General features: G+C 35.9%; 1 protein-coding gene across 2 annotated transcripts in view; it reads left to right on the top strand.

Annotated features, from left to right (window-relative positions):
- Rnf2 (ring finger protein 2) overlaps nucleotides 1-17,891 on the top strand; it is a 41,167-nt gene extending 23,276 nt beyond the window's left edge. The window contains exons 1-7 of one of the 2 annotated variants that reach the window (XM_077802628.1): nucleotides 6,309-6,369; nucleotides 8,402-8,490; nucleotides 10,869-11,029; nucleotides 11,830-12,045; nucleotides 14,049-14,321; nucleotides 15,155-15,326; nucleotides 15,783-17,891. In XM_077802628.1, coding sequence (XP_077658754.1) covers nucleotides 8,404-8,490; nucleotides 10,869-11,029; nucleotides 11,830-12,045; nucleotides 14,049-14,321; nucleotides 15,155-15,326; nucleotides 15,783-15,884 — 1,011 coding nt within the window. In that variant the 5' untranslated portion in view covers nucleotides 6,309-6,369; nucleotides 8,402-8,403 and the 3' untranslated portion in view covers nucleotides 15,885-17,891. Of the gene's footprint in view, nucleotides 1-6,308; nucleotides 6,370-8,401; nucleotides 8,491-10,868; nucleotides 11,030-11,829; nucleotides 12,046-14,048; nucleotides 14,322-15,154; nucleotides 15,327-15,782 lie in introns of those variants that run through there. The other variant, XM_077802627.1, reaches the window with a different exon arrangement.
- Nucleotides 17,892-22,504: the final 4,613 nt, after the last annotated feature.

Here is a 22,504-nt window from a genome sequence, read left to right as displayed (position 1 = left end):
GCCCTAAATGGGGTCTTGAACTAACTTTAGACAGTTAAGTGTCAGAACTAAATTGAATCACTGGACACTCGGTGGTATCTGGAGAATTAAAGAATCATCTGCTGATATAAAAAGAACGCACACATTTAGCGTTAGTGTCAGAAGTGTTGTTTTAGGGGATGACTGTATTATGGATATTGGCCTTTGATTATTATACATGTTGTTGATATTTTTCTCTATTGCTAATCTTTTGAATTTGCTTATGATTTCTTTTGTTTATTTTTTTAATAGAAATTTAAAATTTTGGGGCTGGGGATGTGGCTTAAGCGGTAGCGCACTCGCCTGGCATGCACGGAGCGCTGGGTTCGATCCTCAGCACCACATAAAAATAAAATAAAGATATTGTGTCTGGGCTGGGGATGTGGCTCAAGCGGTAGCACGCTCGCCTGGCATGCGTGCGGCCCGGGTTCGATCCTCAGCACCACATACAAAGATGTTGTGTCCGCTGAAAACCAAAAAAAAAAAAAAAAATTAAAAAATTCTCTCTCTCTCTCTCTCTCCCTCTCCCTCTCCCTCTCTCTCCCCCCCTTTCTTAAAAAAAAAAAAAGATGTTGTGTCCACTGAAAACTAAAAAATAAATATTAAAAAAAAGAAATTTAAAACTTTTTTTATGAGGTGAAATAGGAACCTTTCTTGTCTTGGCTTAAGCTGCCTCATCCCAATAGAGTTTGACATTGTACCCTCTTTTCCTCTAGATGTTTTATAGTTTTTTTTAATGTTAATTGTTTCAGGATTTTAAAATTAATTTTAAAATTAATTTCTTTGATTTAATTGAAAAAATCTCAGCAATTTTTTAAGCTATTTGAATTCTGCTCTCATATTGATAATTTCCCCCTTTTCTTTAGGTTTCTTTTTCTGATTTCTAGTGCTTAATTCATTTTTTCCATCTTTGTGATTTTATTATTTAAAAATGTAGGTTATAAATATTTCTGAGTGAAATTTGTCTCACTGCATATCACATATATTTTGGTAGGGTAGTGTTTTTATTTTATTCACTTACAAACAACATGTAATTTTCAATTTTGATATTTCCTTTAACCCATTACAGTGTGACAGTGTGTCTTTTGCCTCTGCATTAACTCATTTCTTTTTTTTTTTGGTACTGTTTTTGAACTTGGGATTCACCTACCTGAGCCTTCTGAGTGGTTGGGATTTACAGATGTGCACCACTACGCTCAGCAAATGCCAAGTACTTGCGGTTTCCAAATGAGCATTCTGAATATCCTATTGATATTTCCCCTTTGTTTTTTTAAAACTGCCTGCTTTTCAAAATCTACTGACTTATTTTTTTTTTTAATTTTTAAACTTTATTTTATTTATGTGGTGCTAGGATTGAACTCAGTGCCTCACAGGTGCTGGGCAAGCACTCTACTACAACCCTTCCCTCCACTGTGGCTAATTCTTATATTAGATTTATTTTATTTCTGCTTCTGCTACTGAAGTTTTCTAACACAGACAGACCAATGTTACTTTTCATTTATATATTCTCCACATATTTTATTTATTTGTTTGTTTATTTTTGACACGTTTCTATTGTGTCAGGTATTCTTTATTCAGAAGTACAATTAACTTGCTGTAACTAGGGTTTGGTCCTGTGAATGAAAGTTTATGGGATAGGGCATTGTTTTGGACAAGCCTTCAGAACCAGGCCACTGCAGACCATGCATGCCAAACCAGTGTGGAGACACTTGTGCCTTATGCCACATATTCCACTTGAACTTTGAAATGGGTCAGTTTTCCAGAAAGCAGAGATTTCAGTTAACCTGAACCTGCTTGGAAGGAAGTCCCCTCTGTTGTAACCCTGTAAGAAAAGTAACTTTGAAACAACGAATCTGTTTGTTGTACTCTTTCTTCTGTTTTCAGCCCTTTTCTCACTGTAATACAAGCTTTCTCTGTTTCAGCTCACTGAACACTTGTTTCATAGAATAAGTGTTATTGGAGTTTAATGGCGAAGGTTCCTCTAGGGGTCCCAGTGGACTAGTTTCTGTCACCCATCTCAAGATGTCAATCAAAGAGGAGTAGTAGTGAAGGCAGGAAAGGAACTGTAATCAGTATAGTTATACCACGAGGACAAGGGATATAAGTGTCCTCAGCCCTATCTTCAGAGGTTCTCACCTGAGCTTTCAGATTATAAGGAACAGAGCGGGGCAAAAAGTATGCATTGCCATGTGTAATATGAATTGTAATATATTCTGCTGTCACATATAACAAATTAGAATAAAAAATTTAAAGTATGCATTGTCAAGTAATCTTGGTCATACTGTGGTCCTTTTGATCATTATCTCTGGATAGGTCAGGAGGGGATTTGCCTTTGGCCAAAAGAAAGTTGCTGTTGCCTAGGGTGTAGTTTGACCTCATCATAAAATGTTTTTGTCATAGACCTGTTCCCTGGAATCCAAAGTGAGTGCAGGACAGAATGACTCAGAGCAAAGAATATAGGTGTGAAATGGAGGCAGACCTGCACATTTTTTAATCTTGTTTTTAGTTACCTATTGAAGATTTGCAGGTTGTGGCACAAATCTTCAGGTCCATGGAAAGAATCCTTGAGACTTTGTTGATACTTCATTTCCTGTCTTCTGGTTTCAGCTTTAGGTCCAGCCTTTCAGACTGTAACTGTTACCTAGGCCATCTATTTTTGTTCTTTTTCTCTTCTCTATTTATGTTAGTTTCTACATTTATAGGTGACGCTCAAGTACTGTTGATTGAAGTCCCCATTCAGACGTGAAAAGCAGAAGCTAAGTGTGCTTTACATTTGGCTTGGCTGGAGCAAGGGAGAACTACAAGCAGAAACGCAACTTCTCACTAAGCCAAAGAAGAGAAAAGGTTATAGAAAATTTTGGGAAGAGTGGAATTTACGTTAAATTTAAATGAAGCACTTTATTGACCTAGAGCAAAGAAAGAGAATTTCTTGAGAGTTTATCTTCAGTGACTACTAAAAGTGGAAATTGTGTGTGTGTGTGTGTGTGTGTGTGTTATCATGTTCTTCATTCAAGAGTAGACTTTATAGCCACCTCTGTATATGTGAATTGTGTCTCAAGGCAAAAATGGAATTTTTTGTTCTCAGTTCCTCTTTTGCCACTCTTTAGCTAGGTTAAAGGGAAGGCCAGTAAAACATCTACATTGCTGACATGTTCTTAACAGTTTAGATAATTGTTTTGGCAATCAGCAAGGTTGGCTTTTTCCTCCTCCCTCCCTGGTCTCAGAATCATCTGCTACACTGTCAGGTAAGATAGCATCCATGGGGTACTACTTAAGACTCTCGATACAAATAAACACTGTGATACAGATATAACAAGAGAGAGAGAGAGAGAGAGAGAGAGAGACAAGAAACCTCTTCAAAGCCTTTGTTATCCTAGTTTATCAAATGGTAGCAAATTCTATTTTTCAGCATCATTTTTTTCTCATTGGTAGTTTATAAAATTTTCTTTCTTTTGATTTTTTTTTTTTTTTTTTTTTTTTTGTTGTTCATGCATTATTCTCCTGACCTTGGTGAAAAGCTTTTGGACAGTTATTTAAAATTCTCTGGTAGGGAAATTATAGCTCTATTTCATCAAGGTCAGTTTCTGGAGATGTGTTTTATTTTTTTGTTTTGAATATATCTCCCTATTTCTTCATTTTCCTTAACACTGTGCATCAGACTAGACAACCACCTTTCCTAGTCTTCACAGACTGCCCTTGCACAGACACGTTAGGAGGCTCTGGCACCCCTGGTAAGTGCACAATCACCTACATGGGAGCTGGTATGAAAACTTGAGACAACTCCATGTTATAACCCCTACCCTGTTAGGAGTAAACTTTTTTTTTTTTTTTTTTTTAAGAGAGAGAGAATATTTTCAATATTTATTTTTTAGTTCTCGGCGGTCACAACATCTTTGTTTGTATGTGGTGCTGAGGATCGAACCTGGGCCACACACATGCCAGGCGAACGCGCTACCGCTTGAGCCACATCCCCAGTCCTAGGCGTAAACTTTGAGCGTCACCTATAAATGTAGAAACTAACATAAATAGAGAAGAGGAAAAGAACAAAAATGGATGGTCTAGGTAATAGTTACAGTCTGAAAGGCTGGAGGACAAGGCAGAAACCAGAAGACAGCCTGATCAGCCTCACTGATTGGGCAAAACCTTATATAACTGATCAGCCTGACCAGAGATTGTGGAGGCCCCACAAATCTTTGTGCTAGTCTGGTCTGCTGTGTTTGTCCTTAGTAGTCTCTAGATGTTTGGAGTATTCTGGGTTCCTCCAGCATTCTAAGACAAGCAAGACAGTTTTCTTAGCCAAGTTATGTCTTTGATCTTTACAACTGTTTTCTTCCCAGAGAGAAGCTAGGAGCTGTGATTTTTTTCCATCAGTTCTCTTCTGCTGAGCCAGGGGAGAAGGGACTACAGTGAACCATCCACTTGAACTTCTATCTCTGTTCTCACTGATCCCTCCTGGGTTAGCTCTCAGCACTCCCAAGATAGGGTAGACAGCAGTCAGTCTTCTGAAAGGAACCCAGAAAAGTTTGGATCATTGGGGGTGCAGTGCTTGTGTTCTTCCTCCCCAGGAAGAAGCTGGGAGCTAGAAGGTTTCCTCCTAACAGGGTAGGGGTTATGACATGGAGTTGTCTGAAGTTTTCATACCAGCTCCCATGTGGGTGACCCTGCACTCAGCAGGGGTGCCAGAGCCTCCTAACCACTTTCTGGATTTTTCACAAAGGGCATCTATCTGTCTTGGTGTGTTTGTGGGAAGGAAGGAGGGTCCAAGGCTTTCTATTTTGCCAACTTGCTGATGTTACTCCTAATCTAACTTTGAAAGGAAAAACACTTACATAAGGCCTTATATAAGTGTTACCCTACTTTTGCTCACTCTAGTCCCTGCTGAATATTATAAACATTTTTTTAAACCTTCTTCCACGCATCTGTTGGCTTTGGTTGTTAACTCAGTCCTAAATTGTGTCTTAATTTAGTTTCCATTGGCTTACCCAGCACTGTAGCAGTTACAAGTGGGTGTGTAGTCAATGGTTATTTTCTTAAGAGTGATCTTGATTTAGGCTTTTAGGGGAGGGAATAAAGAGGAATAGAAGGTAGATGATGAAATGAAATTGTGAAGTGTTTGATATTATATATAATGAGAGCAGATTTCAGAGAGTTTGATTTCTTTGGCTTTTGCAAGAGAATTTTTCAGGGATGTTGTTTTGAAGCCAGAGTTTCATTTTGAGGCCTTGGCATACCAATCAAAAAAGGCTAGCCATTGTACTTTCAGTACTTTCTCTCCTTATTTTTCTCGAGCTTCTCTTAGAGATATTATCTTTGACATGTCCAAAATTTCCCATAAAAGCTGAGGTAATTTTAGTAAGCATAATAATTTAGGATTATAGTAAGAACGTGTAGAGGAGACGAGTTCTGCCAAGAGAAGTTTGCAGCTTTCACTTTGATTCAAAGAGACAGTTGCTATAGCAGATATCTAGCCATACAACTTGGTGGCTTGGGTCCATGGTAATCAAACTGTATGATTACTAGTCTCTTAATCTTTAGCCTCTGAGCATAGAAATAAAGGACAGATTGTGTCTTCAGGTAGGCATGGGATATTTCTTTTTCACTATCTACTGGACCTCTGTACGAAAGGTCTGTTAAGTAATTAAAACTTATCATGTGTAGCAACTCCACTACTCTTCTCACACCTTCTATATTCTCTACCTTAGTAAACTACGGTTGGTTTCACAAAGTCATCTTTGACCCTTATTTCTTACACCTTTGTCCTGTGTGTCACTTAATGGTCTATGGTTTAGTGCATATAGTTACCACATCACTCAGATTTTCTTCCAATGGTTTTTTTTACCGATTTTATTGCTGTTGGTTTCTATTTTTCTATACTATGCATGAGTTTCTATAAAACTACTAGATCATGTTACTCTCTTGTTTTAAATTTCCGGTGCCTTCCAAACATAAGCATACCTGGTTTTTAGGCGTCTTTGTTTTCATACATCAGCTCTCTCTCTGGACTAAAACCCCATTGCTTTTGTACTCCAATACCACTATAGTAACTTCTTTCTAAGGCTTATTTCATCTCTGTAAAAGCTTTCCTTGACTCCTCAAATTCCCTGATCCTTCTCTATAATTCCACAATGTTTTATCCTTACTCCTCCTTAGACTTAATCTCATCATACTATGGTTTAACCATTTAAGACTATAATTTTGAGGTAAGGACCTTAGGAAACTAATGCTTGGCTAATAAATAACAGATACCTACTAAATATTTGTACAACTGGAGACCCTTTTTTTTTCTGTGCCCCAGAAGAGTTGACACTTCCCCAAGTGTTTACTTGAGTCCATCACCCTATATAAAAATAGGTGAGAAATGGGTCTTATATTATTTGATTAATTTATACTGGGACTGAAGGCAGGATTAATGAATGAGGGTAATGAAGAGACCTTGAAATGCTGTCAAGTGGGAAGTAGTTGGAGGAACTACGATAGTTAGCCAAAAACAAAGATCAGGTCTCTGAATATTTAAACAATTTTCATGTAGAAAAATCATCAGATGTTAATCAGTTTCTCTTTAGAGGGGAGCTATAGGATGAAGAGTTAGCAAGTTTAAGCTCAGCATTAGAACTGACTTCCTAGGGTAGAGCTATGAAAGTGGAAGCAGAATGACCTGTGGTTTAAAATACTATACTATTGTAAGCAAAGTTGGACTATATGGCTATACTGGAGTGTCTGAAGTTTTCTTGACTCAGTCTTAAGTTCCATGACCATGAATTTCATAAAAATATTGTTTTGAGCTAAGATCATCTTCTATGTATTCAATGATGGTTCTGCACTTTTGATAATGTTTAGTACTTTCTGTATGCCAGCATTCGGACATCAGTGGTAGTCTCTTGCTATAAATAATTTATGTTTACAAATGGACATATTCTTAAACCTCTCCTCTTTTTAATTTTGAGGAACCAATGTATAATTTGTTTTTATTATTTTAAGATTAACAATTGCTAAAAATTAGTTTTGAGGCTTACTTCCTGTCTTCATCCATTTGACCTACTATAACAAAATACTTTAGACTGGATAACTTATAAGCGACATAAATTTACAACTCACAGTTCTGGAAACTGGAAAGTTCAAGATTAAGGCACCAGCAAATTCAGAGTCTGGTCATAGATGGCACCTTCTGTGTCCTCAGATAGTAGCATGGCAAAATGGTTCCCTAAGCCTCTTAAAAGGACACTGATTTCTCAAGACCTAATAACCTCCCAAAGTCCCCACCTCTTGATACTATTGCATTGGAGATTAGGTTTTCTAGGGAAGTTCAGACTTTTCCTCTGAAGATTTAATAATTGACTCTGCTGAAACAAACTGATAATAGGCAGATTAAAAGGAGAAAAATCATATAAATTTCCTATGAATTATGAAAGGCCAGTTGGTTGAGGCTTAACTACTGTTTTCATAGATAGGGGAGAGAGAAGTTGGAGGCTATAGATAATTTAATTTTAGAGGGTTAATAAATAATTTTTAGGGGAATAGGGATGAACTTCAACAGACAGTGGTCTGGGACATAGTTCCTCTGGGCTGTAGGTGTGGTGTTTGATTTTTCAATGGACCTTTATTTTATTTATTTACATGTGGTACTGAGAATTGAACCCAGTGCCTCATGCATGCTAGGCAAGTGCTTTCTCACTGAGCTACCACCCCAGCCCCAGGTGTTTGATTTTTCAGCTTCTTTCTTTCACATGTATTTAGCCTTCCTTGGATGATGAAATTTCAGTAAGAATATGTGGCCAGACATGGTGGACATTTGTAATCCCAGGAGGCTGAGGCAAGAGGATTGCAAGTTTCAGAGCAGTCTGGGCAATTTACTGAGACCCTGTCCCAAAATAAAATGAAAAGGGGCAACAGATATAACTTGATGGTAGAGCACTTACTTACCTAGAATGTGTGAAGTTCTCTGAATTCAATCACAAAAGAAAAAAGAATATTTGGAGGCATGTCTTTGGCAGAACCTGTGGTAAACTAGGCAAAGGAACCTCAGAGAAAACTCTTCCCTGTGTTTGCTACTTGCCAGGTGCTCTCGCTTTTGAAGTTCAGGGAGGCATATTTTATTTTTATTTATTTTTTAAAATACCTTTTAAGTCATAGATGGACATGACTTTAATTATTAATTTATTTTTTATGTGGTGCTGAGGATTGAACCCAGTGCCTCACGCATGCTAGGCAAGCGTTCTACCACTGAGCCCCAGCCCCAGCCCCAGCCCAGGGAGGCATATTTTAGAGTTCGGTTTTCTGAACCCACCTATAGTTTCAAACTCAGTTTTGGGGATACACATACATTCTGACCATACATTTTTCTTTCCAAATACTAAAATCATTTTTGTCTTCTTTTTATTCCTAGCAATGTCTCAGGCTGTGCAGACAAATGGAACTCAACCATTAAGCAAAACATGGGAACTCAGTTTATATGAATTACAACGAACACCTCAGGTAATATAGACCAAGATAACCTAGGGGAAATATGAGGTATATATAAACTGGAATACAGTTTTAGAAATTGAAAACTTAAAACATACCAGTAATAGTAAATTTATATACAAGACAACCTGACTTAGGTTTGTTAGCTGACACTTCATGTATTGATTCAAGATATAATTTGTCATGAACCAAGGCTATCATAATTGTGTGTAACAGGAAAAAAACAAATAGATAATTTTTCTGAAAAGTTTGGCTGTGCAGAGAAGCAGAGAAATGGAGCAAAATTTCAGAGGGGAATGTGGGATTGAGTAGTTTTCAGTTTTGTTTTGTTTTTCTAAGATAGAATGCCCCTTTCCCTGCTTCCTCTTGCACATTCTAGGACATATGTAGAATGTATCTTTCACATTTCATTATGCAGCAACTCTATTGAGATAGTAATGTCACAGGCTGATTTAATGTAGAGGGAGAGATTGCTGAAGCCTGAGACCAAATAAAATAATCCAAAGAGGGATGTCTTTGAGAAGAAATGAAGGAATTTACTTTTGATAGGAAGAGGCATAGTTCTTCTTGAAAGGAGAGAAGATAATTTATAGGTTTGATAGAAAGTGAGGAAGCTTCTTTTAATGAAATATCATATAAAGTAATCTATTGCAGGTAGAAGAATGCCTGCAGATAGAAGAAAAGGTATTAAATAGTGTAGAGAAAGAAAAAACTAGTTTGAGCAGCATTGGATGCCCATTTCTGGCTGGTGAAATTTGTAGCAATAACATTCTGGTTCTCCTCTTTCTTTGCCCCCACATTGTTGTATGCTCCAGGTGGTATGTTTATCCAGGATTCAATTTTGTAAGATCTGTTCTAAAGAGGGAGATAATAATTGGTTCATCATAATAGCTGAGTGATACTTTTCTAATCTATAAAATAGAGGTTATAATTCTTAAATCAAAAGTTTGTGTGTTAGGATTTTGAGTGTTCTAACACAAATATTTATGTATGAGGTGATAGTGGTACATACACTAAGTACCCTGATCTTATTATTATACACTATATACAAGTATTGGAATGTTATACTGTGTCCCATAACTATGTATAATTACTATATTTTAATTAAAAATGTATTTTTAAAAAACATAACACAGGAAAAAAGTATGCTTGTTTAAATTAAGTAAAGTAAAATGTTTACAGTGCTTTGTGTAGAGAGGTTAAAACGTAATAATTACTTAATAATAATGGTAATTATTATTGTAAATTTAAATATATTCTACTTGAGCCCTTTATGGACATTATCTATAATTACTGACTTGGCTTGAAAGTGGTTGATCTCTGAAGCACAAGAAAGGATGAAGAAAGCACAAGTAGGATGGAGAGCAGTGGAAACAGGAAGTGTCTGTAGCATGCTGGAAAACCCTTACTTGCAGCTTCTCTATTACTTTTCATTACCCACCATACAAGAACTTTCCTTAGTCCATCTGAGCTGATATTGGTGGCTGTAGAGTTAGGTAATCTTTTGTTCTTAGTGCCACTTGTAGGGAGGATTTACTAATCACTCTGTTGCAGTGTATCCTGGAATTCTTCATTGGAACTCCAAATGCATTTTTGTAGTCAGTTAGGGACAATTACATATGGTAATACACTTCAGATGTGTTGTGGTTTAAAATAGCTGTGGGTTAGTCTGAAAACCTGAACACTTTTTATAGAATTGCTCTTAGGATAATACTTTTTTGAGGTTAAAAAGTGATTTAGAAATGAAATCCTATTAAATTGATAAATCAATATGTACTTTTGTTGGAATCTTAAAATACCTTCATGGGTAGCATGAAACACAATTTATTAAAGTGGTAATTTTTGAAGATGGAAGAATTCTTAGAGTTTGATTAGTCCTAACTTCCTTATTTTGCAGACAAGATAAAACAGTGTCATAATAATTTAGAGGCACAGAATTAATAACTAGAGCTACTAAGGTATATGATTTCAAATTTAAATATATGCATTTTAGTTATCTATTCAAATATATTCAAATGTGCTTTTTTTATTGGTTGTTCACAACATTACAAAGCTCTTGACATATCATATTTCATACATTAGATTGAAGTGGGTTATGAACTCCCTCAAATGTGCTTTTTAATTACACCAGGATAATTTTTTACTAAAGTTTTTGTATACATTGTTATCTTTAGCATTAAAATAAAAGTATTTATGAAGTGATGGTCGGGTTGAGGGGAATTAGATTATATTATAGCTGAAAGAAGATTGATTATGAGTTAACAGTGGTAGTAGTTGGGTGATGGATACACACATGTTAATTTTTACCATTTTCAGTACTTTTATATGGTCAGATTTGTTCATAATTTTTTATAAAATTAGCATTCAATTTTAAAGTGACTCTCTTACAGGAGGCAATAACAGATGGCTTGGAGATTGTGGTTTCACCTAGAAGTCTACACAGTGAATTAATGTGCCCAATTTGTTTGGATATGTTGAAGAACACCATGACTACAAAGGAGTGTTTGCATCGTTTTTGTGCAGATTGTATTATCACAGCCCTTAGAAGTGGGTATGTTGAAATAAGTTATACTGTGTACTTAAATTGTACCATGACAGGGCTCTCTGGAGTTGGAGAAATGTATTCCGACCAAAGTATTTGGTTAAAGCCTAGTTTTTAATTATTGGCAAATATTTGTTTTGAAATCATTGGTTTCATGTAATTTCAGAAGTCTCATAGGATAAGTATTTATTTTGATAAAATTATAAAACACGAAACCATGGCTTTCCTATTTGTTAAATATATAAAATAATATCCATATGAAAGTGTTATTCTAAGAAAAAAGTTGATAATCTGTAAATAAATAGAAGGTAATTTTTCCTTGTATGGCAAGGATATTAGAAGAGGGAAATATAGATTAGAAAAGGACAGTTGGGTGTTGTGGTGCACACCTATAATCCCAGTGACTCAGAAGGCTGAAACAGGAGGATCCTATATTCATACTTCAGCAACTTGGTGAAACCCTGTCTCAAAATAAAAGGGCTGGGAATGTAGTTGAGCCGTAGAATGCCCCTAGGCTCAATCCCCAGTACTGTGAGAAAAAAGAAGGGGGGGGAATGATTTTTATTTCTAAAATGGTTATATGTAAATTATTATTAAAAAAATTCAAATTTTTCTATTTGTAAGTGGTAGTGTCTAAGATTTCCAAAATTTTACTTACCTTCTGGTTAGATTTTTCAGGAAAATTCAGATTAATCATTTAAAATTCTGTGACTTAGTAAAGATGATAACTGTAATAAAGAACTGGATATTTTTGTCTTTAGCCCAAGATACTAGCATTATTTGCATTTTTCTCTCCTGTTTTTATTTAGCAACAAAGAATGTCCTACTTGTCGGAAAAAGCTAGTTTCCAAAAGATCACTAAGGCCAGATCCAAACTTTGATGCACTCATCAGCAAAATTTATCCAAGTCGTGATGAGTATGAAGCTCATCAAGAGAGAGTATTAGCCAGGATCAACAAGCACAATAATCAACAGGCACTCAGTCACAGCATTGAGGAAGGACTGAAGATACAGGCCATGAACAGGTAAATGGGAAAGAGAGCCTGACCTGATAGCCATTTTTCTGAATATTAAATATTGAATTTACTTTTTGAAAAGTGTAAATAAAAGATGGTAACAAATCGTAGTACTACATGAGTACCTTTTCATTATAATATATGCTTGTAGGCCTAATTAGGGTATTCCTTTTTCTTTCTTCCTTTTTTAATTAGACATTGATGGACCTTTATTTTATTCATTTATTTGTATGTGGTGCTAAGAATTGAACCCAGTGCTTCACACATGTTAGGCAAGTGCTCTACCACTGAGCCACAACCCCAGCCCAGGGTATTCCTTTTAAAACACTGGAATCTAGCTTGGAGCAGTGGTACATGCCTATAATCCCAGATGCTGGGGAAACAGGGGCAGGAGAGGATCACAAATTCAAGGCCTGGGCAGTTTAGCAAAAAGCTGTTTCAGAATAAAAAATTAAAAGGGGTTGTTTATGTATCTTGGTGGTAGAGCACTCCTGGGTCCTCAGCACCACACACACCAAAAACCTCCCAAAACCATGAAACAAATTTTACTGTCTAGGGGCTATGGTTGTAGCTCAGTGTAGAGTGCTGGCCTAGTATATGTGAGGTTCTATCCTCAGCACCACAAATAAAGAAAAAAAGAAAGTATTGTGCTCATTTACAGCTAAAAAATAAATAAAATTTAAAAGTGTTTAAAAATTTTTTTACTGTCTCTTAGCCATTTTTGAGTGTGGAGTTCAGTTGTGTTAAGTACATTTACACTGTACTTGCAACCAATCTCCAGAATCCTTTTTATCTTTTAAAACTCCAGCTGTACCAATTAAGCAGTAACTCCCCATTTCCCTTCCTAGCCCTTGCACATGGTAGCTACCATTTTATTTTGTTTATATAAATTGATAACCTCATATAAGAGGATTCAGTATTTGTCTTTTTGTGACTGGTTTATTTCACTTTAGCACAGTATTTTCAACATGTTTCTCCACATGGTAGTATGGGACCAGAGTTCATTCCTTTTTAAGACTGAATAATATCCCACTGTATATCTTTTTGAATCATAATTTTGCCCTTGAATGCATTAATCTTTCTGTTTTAAAATTTTTGAGATGATCCATAGATTTTTATAAGTAGAATTTTACTTTTTAAAATTATTTTTTAAGTCAATAGGTTATCCTTGTTACTGGCAATACACATACTAATCTCAGAAGTACATGTCATTCTTTCCTATCTTTTTCATCATCCCTCTCAAGAAGTACATGTCATTCTTTCCTATCTTTTTCATCATCCCTCTCATTGTGCATACAGGTAGAAACAGGCAATATTGTAGAAAGAATGTGGTCTGTTATCACATTCTAGCTTTCTTCCTGCCATTTATTTAACTTTGTAACTCAGTTTCTTTGGCTTTTCTTAACTACAAATTGATGGAAATGTATTGCCTTGCCAGGTTGTTTTGAGGAGTAAAGGAGATTGTGTACACAAAGTTCCTTGCCCAGTAATTGGCTTTAGAATTTGAGCTTGTTAGCTGAGCTGCATCTGTATCCATCCCATTTTCCTCATTTGCATTACATTAGGAGACTTGCAGACTTTGAGACAAGTCTCCCGGGAGCTAGTGCTAAATATCCATCCTCCTCTATATTATATTTGCTTAACAGTGTTCTAATTTACACCTGAAAGAGGCATAAATAACTTCCCTTAGAGATTTTACTTTTTCAAATTTGAATCATTCCTTTCTTTAGAATTATAGTCTTATAAAAATGATAAAATATAAACAAGACTTACCAGTATAAAAGTGAGTTGACAAATTGGCTTAAATCACTGAAGTGTGTGGTGAGATTTTCTAGACCGTTCAGGGACATGTGGGAAGCAATGATATTATTCAACTAACCAAATTTACTTATCAAAATTTTTTAGAATTCTAAAGTTCAGTAGCAAACATGCTTCATATTTGATGGTTTAAAGGCCTAAATATAAATTTATGCATCCTTTATTTTCTTTTTCTCCCCCTTCTCCTTAACTAGATTACAGCGAGGCAAGAAACAGCAGATTGAAAATGGCAGTGGAGCAGAAGATAATGGTGACAGTTCACATTGTAGTAATGCATCCACACATAGCAATCAGGAAGCAGGCCCTAGTAACAAACGGACCAAAACATCTGATGATTCTGGGCTTGAACTTGATAATAACAATGCAACAGTGGCAATTGATCCAGTAATAGATGGTGCTAGTGAAATTGAATTAGTATTCAGGCCTCATCCCACACTTATGGAAAAAGATGACAGTGCACAGACAAGGTAAATGTATGGGCTAGTTTTAGCTATATGAGTTCAAAATGTTTAATTTGGAGTTAAAAGGTGACTGTGACTTTTTTATGGGGGACCATAGTGTTGGGTTTGATTCTTAACACTATGGTCCCCCATAAAAAAGGTAGGGAGCAATTTTGCATAAGAAATAGAAGCAGTATTTGTCATCTATTGTTAAGGTTCAGCTTGTTTATATAGGTCCTGCATGGCTTTCTTTTCCCATGTACCTCCCATCCAAAGTTGTACATATGAAAAGAAAGACCCTCCTAGGTAGAGGACAGGAAAGGACCATATCAGGTACCAAAAGGCTTTTAAAATTCAAGCTGCAAAGATGCATTTGCCTCTGTATTCCCAGCATCCTGCCTGTGTGATTGAGTGCAGATTAATAAAATAATAATTGAATGAATGAATGAATAGAATTACAATGTTTTAAAAAAATCCCTAGAACTTCTACGCTCAGTTTTTAAAAACAGAAATTTTAAATCTTATAAAGAATTTGCTGATATTCTTACTATTCCTCTTGCGCCATAGGCAGTAGATCTTAATCATTGGGGTTGAAGGTCATATTGTACTTTCTGTAGTACTTTGTGTATATTTTTTTATTTTTGTCACTTTTTACAGGAGGTAAGGATGGTAGAGCTTTCATATTTGACAGTGAGCGTGTTGTACCTTTCAATTAGAAAGTTTTAGGTTATAGAGCAACAAATTTGTTACTTTGTCAATAATTGAAACATTAGCATTTTACTTTAGCTTCTCTAGAAATATAATACATAATTTACATTTTTCTCAGGGTATTCTACATATTTGATTTTTAATTCTTCCAGATATATAAAGACTTCAGGTAATGCCACTGTTGATCACTTATCCAAGTATCTGGCTGTGAGATTAGCTTTAGAAGAACTTCGAAGCAAGGGAGAATCAAACCAGATGAACCTTGACACAGCCAGTGAGAAGCAGTATACCATTTATATAGCAACAGCAAGTGGCCAGTTCACTGTGAGTATTTAAAATAATGGACTATTTATAAAATAATAGGAGCATCTTGACCAGCTCGAGTGGGGAGTGGTGGGGTGAGACCTAAGAAAACAATGTACAGCCCTAAGACCCCTAGAAAAGAAATTGCAGCAGAGTAGTTCACTTTTGATGTTCCCTAAGATTATAAAAAAAAGGGCTGGGAATGTTGGTACATGCCTGTATTCCCATGCCTATAAACTAGCTAAGGCTGAGACAGGAAGATCACAAGTTCAAAGGCAGCCTCAGGAATTTAGCAAAGCTCTAAGCAACGTAGTGAGATAAAAATGGCTGGGGATATGGCTCACTGGTGAAGTGCCCCTGGGTTCAATCCCCAGTACTAAAAATAAAAAAGATTCTGTAGACTTCTGTTTTCGTTTTATCTCGCTATTATTGTGCTTCATGCAGTTTTTATAATTTTTTTTTTCTTTTTCATTTTAGGTATTAAATGGCTCTTTTTCTTTGGAATTGGTCAGTGAGAAGTACTGGAAAGTGAATAAACCCATGGAACTTTATTACGCACCCACCAAGGAGCACAAATGAGCTTTTAAAAACCAATTCTGAGACTGAACTTTTTTATAGCCTGTTTCTTTAATATTAAAGATGTACCATCATTACTTTTATGGACAGATCTTGGATATGTTGTTCAATTTTTCTTTCTGAGCCAGACTCGTTTACACTTTTAGAATCATTTCCCCTTAATTTAAGATTTACTTTTTGGAAGGGACTATAGTTATTCAGTACTTTTGCTTTCCTTTGAAGAATATGTCTAAGTTGTGTGCTTTCACAAAGTATGGATCCATTGGGAGCACCTTTGACCTGGGAATTTTTCATAGTTCTGTATTCTTAAGTGAAGATTCAGTTGGCCGTCCTTTTCCGTCTCCCCTCAAAAGTTTTTTAGGCCTACAGATTGTTAATATGTATTCTGACTTTTTTTCCTTGGAGTCTTGTATATTTATAGTTTTCTATATAAACTGTAGTATCTTCATGAAGACTGAGGCTCAAACTTACTGTGCTTAAAAACAATTCTCATAGGATTATTATTTTCATGGTATTTTCTTCCATAATATCTCGTTTTTAAAAGAGGTTCTGTATGAACTTGGTGTCCATTGTCATGCAATGTTATTTTTTTTTCCTTTTTTCCTCCCTGTAAGTTTAGATGTTCTGGTCTTGGGGAAGAGAATCAAAACCTTAAGTTCTATGAGCACATGGGTCATTGACATATTTCACTGAAGAAAGAAAAATTAAATTGGTAGTAATACGTAGTCCTCAATTGTTTATTTAAGCTTTTTGTATTAGTTCCTACTGTCACTTTAGTTCCTTTATTATGTGTTTGATGTTTTTTTACCCTATTAAAGTATCAGAAATATGGAGATATTTTGCACTTTAGCCTTGATGAAAAGTACAAGATATGTTCAAAGCTTCCCTAATTCTTTTCTTATTGGTAGCCACATAAGTTTTGAGAACAATGTGGTACATGGAAAAAATAGGTTTGCTTCTGTTTGAAAAGTGTGCTTAGCATTTTAAGTTGCTATACCAGTGTATAAATTTGGTGCTCTGCTAATTATACTCTGTAGAAGCAGATTAATGGAGCTTAAGCCCTGCTTTGATAAATAGTGAAAGGTAATTCTGTAGAAGAATGTCAGCCACTACAACAGGGTGAAGTTATTCTACTCTTACTAGTTTTATATTACGGGACAGTGTTGACTGGGAGCCAGAAGGCTTTAGCTAACAGGTCAGAAAAAAGATTGACTTAAATGTTATTTTCATTCCTGTCCTGATTGTAGGTATGTTTTAAATTTTATATTATCACAGTATTTACAAAGACATGTTTTGCATTGAGAAATTAACCCCAAAGGGTTTTGAGAGGAGGGAGTAGACCTCCAATACCGCTGTAACTAAAGTCTGTCTAGTCATTGTAAATATTTATCTGTCAATTTTGACAGATTGGGACCAGCTTGATGTTTTAAATCTTGAGTATAAAAATTTAAAGGCTTATTCAATTTTTTACCATTTTATTGAATATATTTGAAATCTGTTTTTACAGTTTTTTTGGTAATTGTGCCATGAAATTTGAAAACCACCAAAAATTAAGAGAAGTTTTATAAATTCCTTTTCTGGTGTAATGTTAAGTTGTATAGATTATTAATGCATGTCCAATGAATATAACCCTGGTTTTGTGATAAATCTGCTTAGATTTTATTGGTGACATGTTAGATTAGTGGTTGCATTACATAACTAAATTCCCATTGTGGTTATTAATTGAAATTGTCTTTAAGCAGAAAGTTATTTGTGACTATAAGCTTTGTGCTTAGAGAATGTATGTGTTTTTATCTGTCAGTATGGGAGGACATAAACTGTTTGCATCATTAGTGAAGTCATTGGATGTGTAATCCTTTGCAAGATGTAATTATAGGTATTTCATAGAACATTGAGAGTGTGTGTATATATATGTGTGTGTGTTGTGGCAGGGGAAGTAGAGATTGTTGGCCATCACTAGTGGCCAGGGGTTCGTAAATACAAGTAATTTCTGTAACCACAGGCTCAAGTGACTCACCAAACTTGATAAAGGCCTTTGTATACATTATTTTTTAAAGTTTATTATGGTAATATATATTTAGTCAAATTTACCACTTTAACTTTGGGGGGGGGTGAGGGGAGACAGAATCTGGCTATTTACTTAGGTTGGCCTCAAACTTCAGGACTCAAATGATTCTTCTGTCTCAGCTTTCTGAGTAGCTGGGACATGGAGGCTCACTCCACCATGCCCAGTTCATTGGGATAAGATACATTGACAGTGTGGTGTAATGTTTACCATTATCTATTTCCAAATCTTTTTCATCATTCCAAAAAGAAAGTTTATACAGTAAATAATCTCCATAAATAATCTCCATAATCTTCCCTTGTTATGTGACTGGATAATAACATGTAAATACCATATTTTGTTTACTCATGTATTAATAGACACTTTTTGGTATTGTGAGTAACACTATAACAAACATTATTACTATGTAAGTATAAAATTGAGTCCCTGCTTTCTATTTAAGATAGGAAGAAATGGAACTACTAGATCATACTGTAATTCTCTTTGATTTTTTTGAGGTACTCCAAAGTTATTTTCCAGTGGCTGCAACATTTTACATTGCCATCAGCAGTGAATAAGAGTTGCAGTTTTATACATCTCTGCAACACTATTTTTTTTAAATATCAATCCTAATTGTTATATTTAACCATCCTAAAGGGTGTGTCCTCCAACTGTAGTTTTTACATTTCCTTAATGACTTTTGATGTTGAGCATGTTTTCATGTACTAGTTGACTATTTGTGTATCATCTGTAGAGAAATGTGTATTCACATCCTCAGCTCCTTCCACCACCATCACTGCAGGTATCAAACCTAGGGCCTTGTATGTGCTAGGCAAGCATTCTTATCACTAAGCTTCATGCCCAGTGCTTTATTATTAATATTACTTTTTGAAATGAGGGGGGTGTCTCAGTATGTTGTCTCATCTGACATTGAACTCCTGGGCTCAAGCAGTTCTGCCTTTGCCTCCCAAGGAGCCAAGACCACAGGTGTCCTGGCTCCTTTGCCCATTTTAAATTAGGTTGTTATTGGGTTGTACAAGTTCTTTATATATTCTGGAAATTATTATATGACATGCAAATGTTTCCCCCATCTGTGTCTGTGTTTTTTTTTTTTTGCTCTTGATCAGTATCCTTAATGTACAGAATGTACAGAGATGTTTAATTTTGATGAAATCCATTTCATCTATTTTTTTTCTTCTGTTAGCTGTGCTTTTGGTGTCATTGAAGAAATCATTGTGCTATCCAGTATCATGAAGAGTTTCCTGTTTTTGTCTTAAGAGTTTCATAGTTTTAGCTTTTACACATAGGTCTTTGATCCATTTTGTTTTGGATATGGTGAAATTTCAGGGTCCAACTTTAATTATTTGCATGTGGACATCCAGTTTTCTTAGCCATAGAATAGTTCATTCTCCAAAGTGGTTTTGGCATCCTTGTTCAAAATCAGTTGCCTGCATATGAGAGGGACTTTGTATTTTATTTTGGGACTTTGTATTCTAATGGTCTGTTTGTCCTTACACTTGTGTCACACTGTTTTTTTTTTTTTTGTTGTTGTTGTTGTTTTTTAGAGAGAGAGAGAGAGAATTTTAATATTTATTTTTTAGTTTTCGGCGGACACAACATCTTTGTTTGTATGTGGTGCTGAGGATTGAACCCGGGCCGCACGTATGCCAGGCGAGCGTGCTACTGCTTGAGCCACATCCTCAGCCCCTCTGCCACACTGTTTTGATTAAGTTTTACATTACCATTTTCAATCCTGTGAACCTCATGAGGAATAAATTTTACATTATCATTTTTTTAAAGAGAATTTTTTAATATTTTTTAGTTTTCGGTGGGCACAACATCTTTATTTTATTTTTATGTGGTGCTGAGGATCAAACCCAGCGCCCCATGCATGCCAGGCGAGCGTGCTACCACTTGAGCCACATGCCCAGCCCTACATTATCATTTTTAATTCTTTGAAACTTTGGAAGAAAACATCATTTCCTTGTGAACTTGAGAAAGCTTAGGCTCATGATTCATTCAAACATAAGGTAGTTGAAATGACTGATGAGAAAAGGCATCTCTTAAATTTCCATGGCAGTCTATTTAGAAATACTTGCAAATATCTACACACACACACACACCTTTTGCATGCTAATCTTACAAGCATAATTAAAGGAATTTTAATTAGTGTGCAATTGTAGCTGAAAACTTAACCTTTCTGTTACAGTGGAGCACCCGAGGATCTCTTAAAAATCCACTGTTGTGTAAAAGCAACATGAACAACAAAAGTTGTCAAAATCAGCTTTTTCAGAACTCTAGAATTAACCAAAGGCTTCTAAGAATTGGAAGAACATACATGTAAGTTTTGTAGTATTTTTTTAAAGTTCCCTATGCTGCTTTCCCAAGCTCTAGAGTAACCTTGAAGGTGCTTTCTCCCACCTGATAGCTGTAAAAACCATTGTTGTGCCAACCACTAGAGAGAGTGAAGATCCCCCAATGTGTTAAGTGTGTGTGTAGATATTTGCAAGTATTTCTAAATAGACTGCCATGGAAATTTAAGAGATGCCTTTTTTTCTACTTTGTTCAAGCTAAATGTTATTATAAGAGTAGAAAAGTTAAAAAATTACTTTGTAAAATGAGAAAGATACTATTATAGGTTGATTTACTACTGGACAAAGAATTTACTTTATCAATTTAGTGTAGCCTGAATGCAGTGTTTATATAAAGTCTACAGCAGTGTACAGTACCATCCTAGGCTTTCACAGTCACTACCTGACTCACCTGGAGGAGTTCCAGTCCTGCAGACTACATTCATAACAGTACCCCGTACAGGTGTACTTTTAATAAGATCTTGCTGTTACCCAAGCTAGTAGAGTTGTACAAAAATATTTTTGTAACCTTATAAGTTTTTGTTTTCCATTTTTTAACTTCTGAAAGACCTGTCTGAGGTTCATCTTGAGGTGTGTCTCTCTTGAGAAATGTCCATAGGGGTTTACTTTTTTTTTTTTTTAACAGATTTCCTTATAAGCAGATAATGTACCAAGAACAGTCCTCTCAATTAGAAGAAACCTTTTGGTGCTGGAGTCTGTGTTTCAAACTCTTAAGGAGCTTATTGAGGTCTGCAAAAGTTTCCCCTAGGGTTGGGTGTACAGAGAACACTTGTGTCCAAGAGATCTGTGTTTGATTCCCACCACTGAACCCCTTCCCCACTGCCCAAAAGGTTTCTCCTAAACCCTTCCTTGTAAATTTCCTCATGGGGTTCTTTTTCAGCAGCTATGCATTTGCTGCCAGTAACTTCATTAGTTACTCAGAACACCTTTAGGAGGTCCTCCTTGTTGACATCACTTTAAGCCTTAACCAAGTCTTGGTGTAGTCAACAGATGCAATCGCATCAGTGTCTTCCTCAGCTGCAGCAATAGCCTGCACAAACATGGTCCTCCTGGATTAGGCCTTACAACCTGCTATAACTCCTTTCATCCACTGTGTGGACCAAATAGGTGGTGTTTGGAGGAAGAAACACTACTTTGAGATTGGGATGAAGATCACCATAAAGGGAGGATATACAGGAGTATTATTAACAATAAGGAAATACTGAAAGGGCTAGGTGCAATGATACACTTGTAATCCCAGCAGCTGGGGAGGCTGAGGCAGAAGGATTGCAAGTTAAAAGCCAACCAAGTTATTCTCCAAACAATTCTCCATTTTACTGGCATAGCAGTCAAGGAGGTCATCTTGGAAGACCCCTTAAATAGCCAAAGCAATCTTGAGCAAAAAGAACAAAGCTGGAGGTCGCCTACTACCTGATGTAAAAGATGCACAACAGTATGGTATAGGCGTGAAAACACAGACATATACACCAATGAAACAGAATATAGAGGTCAAATCCATGCATCTACAGTCAGTTGATTTTCAACAAAGATAACCAAAGACATGGGATGAAAAAGAACCCTTTTCTAATAAGTAGTGTTGGGAAAACTGGATCTCCACATGCAGAAGAAGGGAAGCTGAACCCTCACACCACCTACCAAAATCAATTCAAAGTTGATTAAAGAATTAACTGTGGGGCTGGCGATGTGGCTCAAGCGGTAGTGCGCTTGCCTGGCGTGCATGCGACCCAGGTTCAATCCTCAGCACCACATACAAACAAAGATGTGTCCGCCGAAAACTAAAAAATAAAAAAAAACCTGTCTCAAAATTTATAAAAGAGAAAAGTAAAAAAAAAAAAAAAAACTTTGTTAAGACAGTTAAAACTGTAAAACTATTAGAAAGATGGGGGGATATGACTTTGGTCTGAACAGTGATTTGTTCGTTTGGGACATGACTTTAAAAGCAGGACAAATGCAAAAACAGACAAATGTGGCTGCATCGAAAACTAAAATGCATCTATATAACAAAGGAGGGAATCACCAGTGAAGAGAGAAATTGCAGAATGGGAGAAAATATTTGCAAACCATATACCTGATACGGGTTTAATATTCAAAATGTTTACAGAACTCAATAGTTAGAAATTCCTCTAATATTGGCAAAGGACCTAAAAAGACATTTTTCAAAAGACAAATACATGAAGAAATGCTCAATATGACTAATGACTGGGAAC

The sequence above is a fragment of the Urocitellus parryii genome, chromosome 9, assembly GCF_045843805.1.
Source record: "Urocitellus parryii isolate mUroPar1 chromosome 9, mUroPar1.hap1, whole genome shotgun sequence".
Lineage (NCBI taxonomy): Eukaryota > Metazoa > Chordata > Mammalia > Rodentia > Sciuridae > Urocitellus > Urocitellus parryii.
Note: the sequence above shows the minus strand (reverse complement) of the source record. Positions and strands in the feature narration are given on the sequence as shown.